The sequence below is a fragment of the Lactuca saligna genome, chromosome 9, assembly GCF_052625555.1.
Source record: "Lactuca saligna cultivar CGN05327 chromosome 9, ASM5262555v1, whole genome shotgun sequence".
Taxonomy (NCBI): domain Eukaryota; kingdom Viridiplantae; phylum Streptophyta; class Magnoliopsida; order Asterales; family Asteraceae; genus Lactuca; species Lactuca saligna.
This window is the reverse complement of record NC_136425.1, coordinates 194,806,724-194,818,273: the sequence shown is the minus strand read 5'-3', so window position 1 is coordinate 194,818,273 and position 11,550 is coordinate 194,806,724. Positions and strand designations below refer to the sequence as shown.

Below are 11,550 nucleotides of genomic sequence, written 5' to 3'. Positions count from 1 at the left end.
ATTAGAGCCATTGAGAACTGGACAGCACCTAAGACACCGACAGAAATTCATCAATTTCTAGGTCTTGCAGGCTACTACCGCAGGTTCATTCAGAACTTCTCCCGAATAGCGAAACCTCTTACAACCCTGACCCAGAAAGGCGTGGTCTTTAACTGGGAAGAGAAACAAGAAAGAGCGTTCCAAACACTCAAACGAGCCTTGTGCACCGCACCAATACTATCCCTGCCCGAAGGAATAGAAGACTTCGTAGTTTATTGCGATGCATCGAATCAAGGGCTCGGATGTGTCCTGATGCAGCGAGGTAAGGTCATCGCCTATGCCTCGAGACAGTTGAAGACACACGAGGTTAACTACACGACTCATGATCTTGAACTAGGAGCAGTGGTGTTTGCTCTGAAGATCTGGAGACATTACTTGTATGGAACGAAGAGCACTATCTTTACCGACCACAAGAGTTTACAACACATTTTCGATCAAAAGGAGCTCAACATGAGACAACGAAGGTGGGTCGAGCTACTCAGTGATTACGAATGCGATATTCGTTATCATCCGGGTAAAGCCAACGTGGTAGCAGACGCCCTAAGTCGGAAGGAATATTCTGGTCGAAAAATCAGGTCATTGTCAATAACCATCCATTCACACTTGTCTAATCAAATTCAGACGGCCCAACTTGAAGCCATGAAACCTGAAAATGTGACGAGTGAATCCCTCAGAGGAATGGACAAGAATCTAGAAGCCAAGGGTGACGGAGCCTTATATTTCATGGATCGGATCTGGACACCGAAACACGGTGGTTTCCGAGACTTGGTCATGACCGAGGCGCACAACACTCGGTATTCCGTCCACCCAGGTTCAGATAAGATGTATCTAGATCTTAAAAATCTATACTGGTGGCCTAATATGAAAGCAGAGATTGCTACCTTCGTGAGTAAATGCCTTACTTGCGCAAAGGTTAAGGTCGAGTATCAGAAGCCCTCTGGTTTATTGCAACAACCAGAGATCCCGGAATGGAAGTGGGAGCGGATCACTATGGATTTCATAACCAAGTTGCCCAAGACAATGGGTGGACTTGACACCATATGGGTCATCGTCGATAGATTGACCAAGTCTGCACACTTCCTACCTATCAAAGAAACCGACAAGATGGAGAAACTGACTAGGACATACATTAGGGAAATCGTACGGCTACATGGTGTGCCTATATCTATTATCTCCGATAGAGATAGTAGGTTTACCTCAAGATTTTGGCAATCACTACAACACTCCCTAGGAACAAGGCTAGACATGAGTACAGCCTACCATCCTCAGACCGACGGACAGAGTGAGAGGACCATCCAAACTCTGGAAGATATGTTGCGAGCCTGCGTGATTGACTTTGGGAAGGCATGGGATACTCATTTACCCCTTGTCGAGTTTTCCTATAATAACAGTTATCACACGAGCATCAAGGCTGCTCCGTTTGAAGCCCTCTACGGCCGAAAGTGCAGATCCCCTCTGTGCTGGGCTGAGGGGGTGATACCCAACTAGCAAGGGAGCAAGCTTCCGACGTTACTCTTACCGGTCCGGAAATCATCCGGGAAACGACAGAGAAGATCGTTCAAATCCGTGAACGATTGAAAGCCTCTAGAGACCGACAGAAGAGCTACGCAGATAAACGAAGGAAACCTTTGGAATTTCAGGTGGGAGACCAAGTCCTTCTCAAAGTCTCACCCTGGAAGGGCTTGATACGCTTCGACAAGCGTGGGAAGCTAAATCCGAGGTACATAGGGCCTTTCGAGATTCTTGCAAGAGTCGGCCCCGTAGCTTACAAACTCGATCTACCAGGCGAACTTCGTAACGTACATTCTACATTCCACGTATCTAACTTGAAAAAGTGTCTGTCCGACGAGACTCTCATAATCCCACTCGACGAAATCGAGATCAACGAGAGCCTCAATTTTGTGGAAGAACCAGTGGAAATCATGGACCGCGAGGTCAAGAAAACAAAACAAAGTCGCATGCCCATCGTGAAGGTTCGCTGGAACGCTAAGCGGGGACCTGAATTCACATGGGAACGCGAAGATCAGATGCAACGCAAGTACCCACATCTGTTTCCCTAATCCACGAGTGTTCTCTTACTTTGAATTTCGGGACGAAATTCCCTCTAACGGGGGGATGATGTGACAACCCGATATTTCAACTCTTTGTAATGACCTAATAGGTCAAGTTTTGTAAACATCTTTGAGTTACTAAAATTAACTTTGATAATAAAATGTCCAAAAAGTTTCTGTTTAAATTCTTCTATGTTTAGATATCATCAAACCATGATCGTATGTAAAAAGAACGCCCAAATCCGACTTCGTATATCGAAGTTATGATATTTCAAGTCCAACTTAGCAACAAACGGCTAAAAACTCGAAACGGAGATCGAGCGACATTTGGCCGGAATGACCTAAACGAGAATCGAAGGTCTCGGCGATGGTATTTCAACGGTAAAAAGTCTGGCAAAAACCGACATCAGATAAAGAAGTTATGAATTTTTAAAGAAATTCCTTAAACACGTCATTTTAATAAATAAATAATAAAAATAATTTCGGAATTTTCCAACGAAATCTAAACGAAAGTTGTAGATCGGAGTCTCACCTTCGCGGGGATATAAAGAACGTCGAAAACGGAGTTCGTATGAAGGAGATATGAATTTTTGAAGTTTGATAAATAATTTATATATAAATTTTATTAAAAATTCGGTATTATCCGAAGGAGGACTCAGCCTAGGGCCGAGGTACGCGCCGCGTACGCTCGAACGCCCCGCGTACTCGAATGAAGGGCCTCGGATCATCCACGTCGCCCTATACGAAGCTACCGACCCGTCCCATCCGACCCGCCCCATCCGAACCGTCCCGTCCGAAGTGCGTAAGCGATGACGCACGGGTACGCGCTGCGTACGCCCGTACGCCCCGCGTTCGGAGGCGGTTCAGCATCCCTATAAAAGGGATGCGAGCCTTTCCGAAAATGTTGTTCATTTCCTCTCTTTCTCTCCCGATCTTGCCTCGTTTTCCGTGCCCGTTCAAACCCGAAGCTATGGTCTTTTTGCTCAAGTCCCGAGGGTCGATTTTACTCCCGAGATTCCCGAGAATCCCGAGAAAAATCCGTTTCGCGAGACGAAACTCTGCCCGATTTTCGATCTCGCTATCTACGAATTTCCAAGTGAGTTCATACCCCTTTATTCAACCTTTGAAATGCTTTTAAATGTTTTAAATAGTTTATGGGGGGGATACAAGTTAAACACTTATAGTTATTGCTTCGATCACATGTGATTGCATTAATCACATGTGATTAATAACTAAGGAAACCAATGATTTTATCACTGTTCAAACTGTTTTACTTCAAAATGTTTTACAAACTCTTTTACTATTCAAATGCTTTATTTTAAACTTTGTTTTACTACTTAAAAAATTGCATGCCTATATATGTATAGTTGTATAAATAATGTTTAAAGGGCTTAGGAAAGCCACCTATCCTATTTCCTTTTCCTCGATTTGGATGTGGTCTGGTGGAATTTCGGGTGACTATCCGAGGGTCGTTTCAATATTAGTTATATGTCATATATACGTGTATAGACATAATGGTACTTTCAAATTTTCATGCTTATCAACACATCATTAGTAAGTTACCATCGGGGTAACACGGGATCATACTACTACGATTTCTAGATCAACGAGTCAGTTCATTCATGAGTCAATATTCATTACTAAGAGAACATATACAACGATACTAGAACAAGTAATATTATATTACATACACACGAATACGTTAACAATTGTGATCCACTGTATGGAGCATGTCTTAATTGTCATGACCCGAGTTGTAGCCAGAGTCTCTTGGAGGGAGAGCGTTGAGTTTGCATATAGATCTATACTGGATTGACTATCCTACACCTTGCTGTTAGCTACAGTGGGACCGACAGGTCTACGGGTGCCAAACGTCATAACTTATTTTTCGACTATACGTTGTCGATGTTACCAGCCAATAGTATGGTGCAATTTATCACACGATACCTTAATATAAACCCGGTTTAAGGTAGTTAGTACCGTAGTAGTTCATATAAAACGAAACTACCGTACTACAAAAACTTACCCATTACATTTTGGTGATAGCCTCACCTAAACTTAAATGTACAAACTATATTTTGTTAAATGATAGTTACACTTGGGAAATTTCACACTTTTATATCAAACGAGCATACAAACTGTTAAGCCTTGGTAAAGGGCTACTTTAAACAGAAAATATAGGTTTTTCTGAGAGATTCAAACACTTACATACATTTACAACTCATACTTGCGACAGGTTCAAAACGTTTTTGATAACGAACATCGACACTAAAATACTTATGAATTCACCAGCTTAATGCTGACAAACTCTTTCAAAATAACTTGTATTCTCAGGTCATCAGTAGATAGGTACCGATGCTAGCTTTTGAGAAGATGGAGCGCATTCAAGTCTCATCATACTATTTTGATATACATTATATTTTTGGTGTCTAAAACTGTACGGAACACACTTGTATTAAAATGTTTATATTTAATGCAATGGATGATGTTGTTTGCTTATTTACAATTACTGTGTTGTGATACTCTACATGACGTCCTCCGCCCCAGAATGTTTCCGCCATTCTTGGTTTTGGGGTGTGACAAATTTTGACTTTATTTTTAATATTATTTATATTATATTTTTAACGGGCTGAGATAGGTAAAGTCCGTTAAAATTTTATAACTTCTTCATCCGACGTCCGTTTTCGCCTGTCTTTTTACCGTTGTACTACTATTGATGAGACATTCGATTCTCGTTTAGGTTGTGTTGGCTAAATACCGCTCGATCTTTATTTCGAGTTTTTAGTCGTCTACTGTTATACCGAATCTTTAGAAAAATCATAACTTCCTCATACGAAGTCAGATTTAAACGTTCTTTTTATGAAAGTTCTCGGTTTAACGAATACTACGACTTTCATTTAGATTACTAAGGCTAAAAAGTAGTTTATAGAAAACTCACTTTCTACGTTGTACGACGTCGTGTCAGTTCTGTCGCGGAACTTCGATTGGTTATAACTTATTCATTATAACTCGGATTTCGATGAGGTTTTTGCCTAAATGTTTCTAACGAGATTTTTTACAATTTTCAATAATAAAATTTTACTTATTTCAAATTTTATATTTTCGGAAATTTTCAATATTTGACTTTTGATTGGAATCTCATAAAACTTCCAATATTTTCTGAGTGTATCTAAACATAGTTTTACTTTATTTCTAGTAAAAATTATCTGTTATAACTCAATACTCAAATTCATATAATATTTCATAATATTATTTATTTAAACTAACAAAACACGATAACTGAACGTGTATGTTACATTATACCTCTAAACCACCAAAAATTAGCATGAATGACCATTTAAAATAGACCTTATAAGTGGTTGTGCTACAACGATATTAACCGGTAGATCTAAACTTACCAAAAATCAATGTTTTAAAACCCGGGTTTTTAGTTGACCCGGTGTGATGATCGGTTCACGGGTCAACCGGTTGAACCGTCGGGTCAACCCGGTTTATGATCTTTTTCTATTTCTATATATTTTTACTTTCATGCATAATGCATAAACATATAAAACCAATAATTTGATGTCCACAAAGTTTAAACATTGAAAAACATTAAAGAAACCGCAAACGGTTCGTTGTTTATGCGCTCAATACTTGTATCCAACTATCCAAGGTTTGTTAAAACGGGTCAATCCGGTTTAACCGGTTCAACATAAGCGGTCGAACCGCGGTTTAGGGGAAACCCGATCGGTTCGATCCGGTTCGTATTTTTACAAAAAACCGGTCTCAATTGACCCACCTTTTACCCCGGGTCACGGTCCAACCGATTGAACCGGCCGGGTTGACCCGGGTTTTAAAACATTGCCAAAAATTTAAGCATCATATTTTCTTTGGGACGATTAACAAAAATTATTTGTAATTTTTTTTTAAATTGGAAAGCTTAACTTTTTTGGGGAGGAAATAAATGACACGAGGGTGATGCTTTTTGATTTGTAAACCTATATTTCCCTTTATAACCAATCAATGCACGTTCTCTGAATATTAGATTCATATACATCTGTCAAATAATCATCTATGTTTCCACTTATGTACATCCGACATAAAGAAGCAATATTATGTGATATATGCTTTCAATGAGTTCCAATGTGGTCCATCACACAGTCAAACTTGGAGTTTGTTTCCCTTTAAATTATATTTAAACAAATTAAAAAGGATTGTAACTAGGGTTTTTGTTATCTTAGCCCAAGAAGCAGGACCATTTAGCTAGTTGGTGACTTTACAGAACATAATTTGTCTTTCCTATAAGCACCAAAGATATTTGAATAATCATTCATCCCATACATAAAGAAACGATGGTTAAAAGCTTGACTTTATCATACACTTGTTTTCTGTCAGACTTCAGGGTTTAAGCATACAACCTATGGCTTCATATCTGAAATCTCTTTCGGGACCACTTCTCCATTATCATCCATGAATGGTGTTTCTATTTGTATAATGACATAATATATATTGTAGTACACCGAAAGTTAAATTTTTTCACTTGGTTTTTTGTACTCTCACCCCCATAACTTCGTACATATGAGCAACCAATATGAGGAAAGGGTGTATGGGACATTGCAAGAAAATTCATGATTCAAAGGCATGTGACAGGAAGAAGGACAAACTAAAGCTGAATATATATACTACTTGATCTGAAGGGGATAATTGTTTATGAATACAAGGGATGGGGATATATAGAAAGCGTGCACCATTGATCGATCTATTGATCCTCGTCTTTCATCATGAATTTAAGGATAGTTATATGCCTTGGCAACAGTGTATCCGTATTTTAATACTAGACGAACGTACGACAAACTGTGGCTCCACGGCGTTTTATGTGCCCATATTTGGTGACATGAAGCTAAATGGTAATCGATATTAAGGATCTCTGTAGGTTTTGCAACAAGGTATAATATTAATGAAGAAACTTTTGAACAGGCTAACAGCCCTTTTGTCATACAAAATCAATTCTCTTGATTATTTTAAATTTAAGTCATCAACTAGACTTGTTAAACATTTGTTTAATTAAGTTCATATTCATACTTCATTTCTTTTTCCGTTTACGTGGCTTTTACACATTTCATGTTTGTCAAAATCAAGTTTCATGGATGATCATTATGGGCCTTTTAATCAAGGAAATGACCCTAAACAAGAGAAAACGGTCATATCTATTCTCATCCTTGTATTGTATTTGAATTATTGCTTGAGACATCAAACTACCATTTTCTCTACAATTGGTTTCCCTTCATAATTTTCATTCCCATCACATGTACTTTTATTAAGAAGTTTGGCAGACGTCATAAGTTTTACTAATATTTATCAAGAAAACGAGAGAAACACATATTGTTTTGTCTCACCAACTATCACTAAAAATGGCTATAAGACTTGTCCTCCTGTTATACACATTAAAAACTTCTGATATTAAAGAACATACCACAGAGACCCCATTGCTAAATTCTGGAGAAACTTGTCCAAGTGATCTTTTGTATTGAGGATAAACAGCACAAAAAATAGGTACAAATAGTTTATTCAGTATTCTACGGTGAAAACATTCCTAGATTCTTCCCATGTTTCTTATGAATTATGTTTCGATTTTGGGTAAAAGAGGCAATGCATACTGTATCAGCATAGTAGTACGTAGTAGGCTGTTTCCATGTTTCTTATAAATGTCAAACTTTATAGGAATTGGACTTGGATACTTCTTGAACAAAATGTGGTTGATGTATAAGTTGGAAATGGATTGGGTACCAATGTTGAATAATATGATGTATCATGTGACATGCATGTCGTGATTGACATCATGTGGCTTGTTTTTGGTTTGGTATGAAGTAGGCACACAAGGTCGTATATGAGTTCAATATCATGCTCCATCAAACAGAATCAGTATATATCCTCTTTCAATCAAGAAAAAGATGATGAATTAAGAGAAAAATAGTAATCTCCTGCTTGTTTCATTATTCATATAAGAAATGGAATCTAAGTTTCCTTTTTGCTTCTAACAAACAAAAAATTTCCATTGAAGGTAATTATCAATCTATAAGATGTGAATCTTTGATAATTTATGGATTTCTTGAGTTGGAAGGAAATGTGGAAATTATAGATAATTCGTGTAATAAATTGTTCGTGTTTCTATAAATGTGAACACCAAATATAAAGTTCGTATGGAAATGAAGTAACTCAAAGAGTATGTTGTTATTATGGGTATATTTTTGGATATTGAGAATTAAAATGATAATTTTGTGGTTTTAGTATGTTAGGATCATTATAAAATCATTCTAAAATTATTGGCATGGAAATTGGAAGGAAATTGGGTTATGTTTTGATAAATTAGAAATTTGCCAAACATTAGTAACAATAACTAAAAGGATGTTAAATCAAAAATTGAGATGTTTGATAATATAACATGTGTTTGTATGAAAATTAATCATTTGATTACATACTTGGGTATTTCACAACTATTAATGTATTTGGATATATGTTGGAAGTAATGGAAACAAATGCATACTTATTATGTTATAAAGACATGTGTTTGGTGTGTATGTGTAGAATATGTATGTATACATATTTGTGTATATTTGTATACTATACTTGATTAAGTTACGGAAATTTTGGAATCTTGTAGATTTAGAAATGAATTAGGATAACATGTGTATATTCAATAGACTTAGTTATCATATGTGATAAAGTCTCAACAACTTGTTAAGCTTAATGTATTAATTGAATATTATATGGTTTTGTTACGGAGTTTTATAAAAGGTGAATATCAGATCTTATATTGATTCTTTTTCGGATTAAACTAACTTATTTTATTTTATTTTTTCTCTCAAAATGACCTTTTTAACAAATTTACCGGTAAAAACCGTCTCCTTTTCTTCCCAACCCTCTACTTTTCTTCCCAAAACAATCCCATGTGACAGCTTCACAACTTGTTTTGATATCTAATTTTAACTTTCAATATTAGAAATGATTAGATTCATGATATATTTCTTTGAGACTCAATTTTGTTTCCATTGAACCAATTTTTTTGTTTCGACAAAGTTATGTTTGACATGTTGCATAAAAAGTTGCAACTTGAAAAAATAAATAAAATAAAATGTTTACAAATATGTTCAAGATTCATGATGAAGCTTCAAAGAACATTTTGAATGTAAAGAACATACCTAGATGGCTAGATCAACAAAAAAATGTACCTTTTTTTTCTTGCTTATAAATACTATCTAGATTTAAACATTAAAAACAAGTACCCAAAAAAATCAAAATTTATCAAATATCAAATATCAAATATTTGATTTACAAATTACAATAGCTTCAACGAAACCCCATCCATCATCAATATCTGGGCCCACCCAAAATCCAAATATCACATTGGGACTACAAACTAATTTATCATCATCAACAAAAACATCTCCACAACAAACTCTTACATGTGTCTGATTACAGTTATGATGCCACGTCATACAAAGTAGGTTTTTGTTTTTCCCTGATGATTTGGGTGCCACAAATTTGATTCCTTAAAATCAAATTTCAATTGTAAGCATGAAAGAAATAGTAACATACTTTTATATATCTGTTTATTATAGCATCCTACTTTCATTATGAAAAACCTAGCCAATTATAGCAAATCTCATCCAAATAGAAGTATATTTTCATTGCTATAAATAGAAGAAAAAAAAAATTCAAAGTACAATGCTATAACTAGTTAAGATTTGTCAAAGTACAATATCATGATAAAAATGAAATTACTTGATAACAGATATAAGCTTTTCTAATTATGTAAAAAAATAAATTCTGAAGGGTAAAAAAGCTTGAAACACATACCTGTTATGGAATTTGATGAATGTAAAAGCATCCTGCAATTAGCTGTTTTCCATGCTTGTAGGTCCTTTAAATAAAAATAAGCTTTGTTGAGTCACCAATTAACTACATTTCTTTATAAAATAATAAACATACTTAGGTATTTTTTTTTTCATACACAAACACTCATTGTACTTTCAAAGAGTGTCTTATTTGGTTCATTTGGTAAAAAATAGTTTGACTTTCTTGAGTCAACTCATCAATAGGTTTGTTTAAAACAACAATACTAAACCATTTACAAAGTATACTGGTTAAAAAGCAACAAAATACAAGAATCATCCCTGCACATATGATACATAATATTTATATATTGATTTAGTATTTTTTAATATTGTTAGATTCTAACAAAAATTTGACGAAATTACTCAAGAAAGTCAAATTGTGTCTAACTAAATGAATTAAGTGGAACACTTATTGAAAGTACATTGACCATTTGACCTGATTGGATAAGAGCATCCCTCAACAATGTTTTAACCATTTTCCCAATGTTGCATATTTTGACCCTAGAATGAGAAGTATGGATGCATAATTTGTTTTAAAACAAACTTTAATCCAACTTTTTACTAACATTTTGATATATATTTTAATCACAGTTACATAATTGAGGGAACCTTCCATCGCATTAAACTCATATCATAAGTGATAAGTCTAGAGAAAAGGTAAACAAAGAAACAATCAACAGTTTGTACTTGAACAAAATTTCCACTTTGCTTTTTTTCTTATTACTTTTAAACCTGCTTTCCTGACCTAAATCAATCTGCCGTATCTGTTATACAGTTAATTTAGTATACTACTGACCCATTTCATGTATATCTATACACATCACATCGAATTGAAGTCATGAAAATAGCCTATTTGACGACAGACGTCAACGAAGGGAGAGTACGAAAAAATTTCAACTAAATTGCTGAAGAAAAGTAACTGAAAATGGAAATAGAAGAACATGTTAAAGCATGTGAAGAGTCCCAACTGAGAGAAATGAATTCCTTCTTCCATAATCTACATACGACATAAGGGGATGGCCACAGTGTAAGTTACCTTGATTAGGGTTTTGTGCGAAGTTAAAGGCGTGAAGGAGAACAAGGAGACTAAGCACACCATTGAAGCCAGGCTTGGAGGTTCCAATAATGAGTCGGCACTCGGCACCACGCAGCTGTGTGAACTTTGAAGGCAACAAGGTGTTGTGAAGAAGTTTGAGAACCCAAAGGAATGAAGAATAATGGAACCAAGGTTCGAACCTGAAGGTGCAAAAGAGTGATTATATTTATACCCTCTCCCACTCAAAACTAAAAGTGAAGATAAAAATAAAAGTTGTACACCCTTAAAAGCAACTTTATACAATATCCCTTTAGATTATAATTTAACACCATAACTATACTATTCTTACTAATTAAATCGCTTATATCATTTGTAAAAGAAATTAGTCTAATTTCTTAATGTTAAGAAAATAACCAAAAAAAATTAAGAAATTACCTAAATACTCATAAAATTGCAGATGGGCCTTCACGGGCTATGATTTCCTCATTTGGATTACGATTTCGTCAAAAGTATAAAAAAAATATATATATAAAAAATCTATTTTTAG

The 11,550-nt window shown here is 35.5% G+C and overlaps 1 protein-coding gene across 1 annotated transcript; it reads right to left on the bottom strand.

Moving 5' to 3' along the window:
• Positions 1-9,352: 9,352 nt before the first annotated feature.
• On the bottom strand, positions 9,353-11,223 carry LOC145016078 (uncharacterized). Its single transcript, XM_078974503.1, has 3 exons — positions 11,004-11,223; positions 9,930-9,993; positions 9,353-9,621 (listed from the first exon to the last, which is right to left on the bottom strand). The coding sequence occupies exons 1-3, from the start codon at positions 11,064-11,066 to the stop codon at positions 9,389-9,391; spliced, it is 360 nt and encodes a 119-aa protein (XP_078830629.1). The 5' UTR covers positions 11,067-11,223; the 3' UTR covers positions 9,353-9,388.
• Positions 11,224-11,550: the final 327 nt, after the last annotated feature.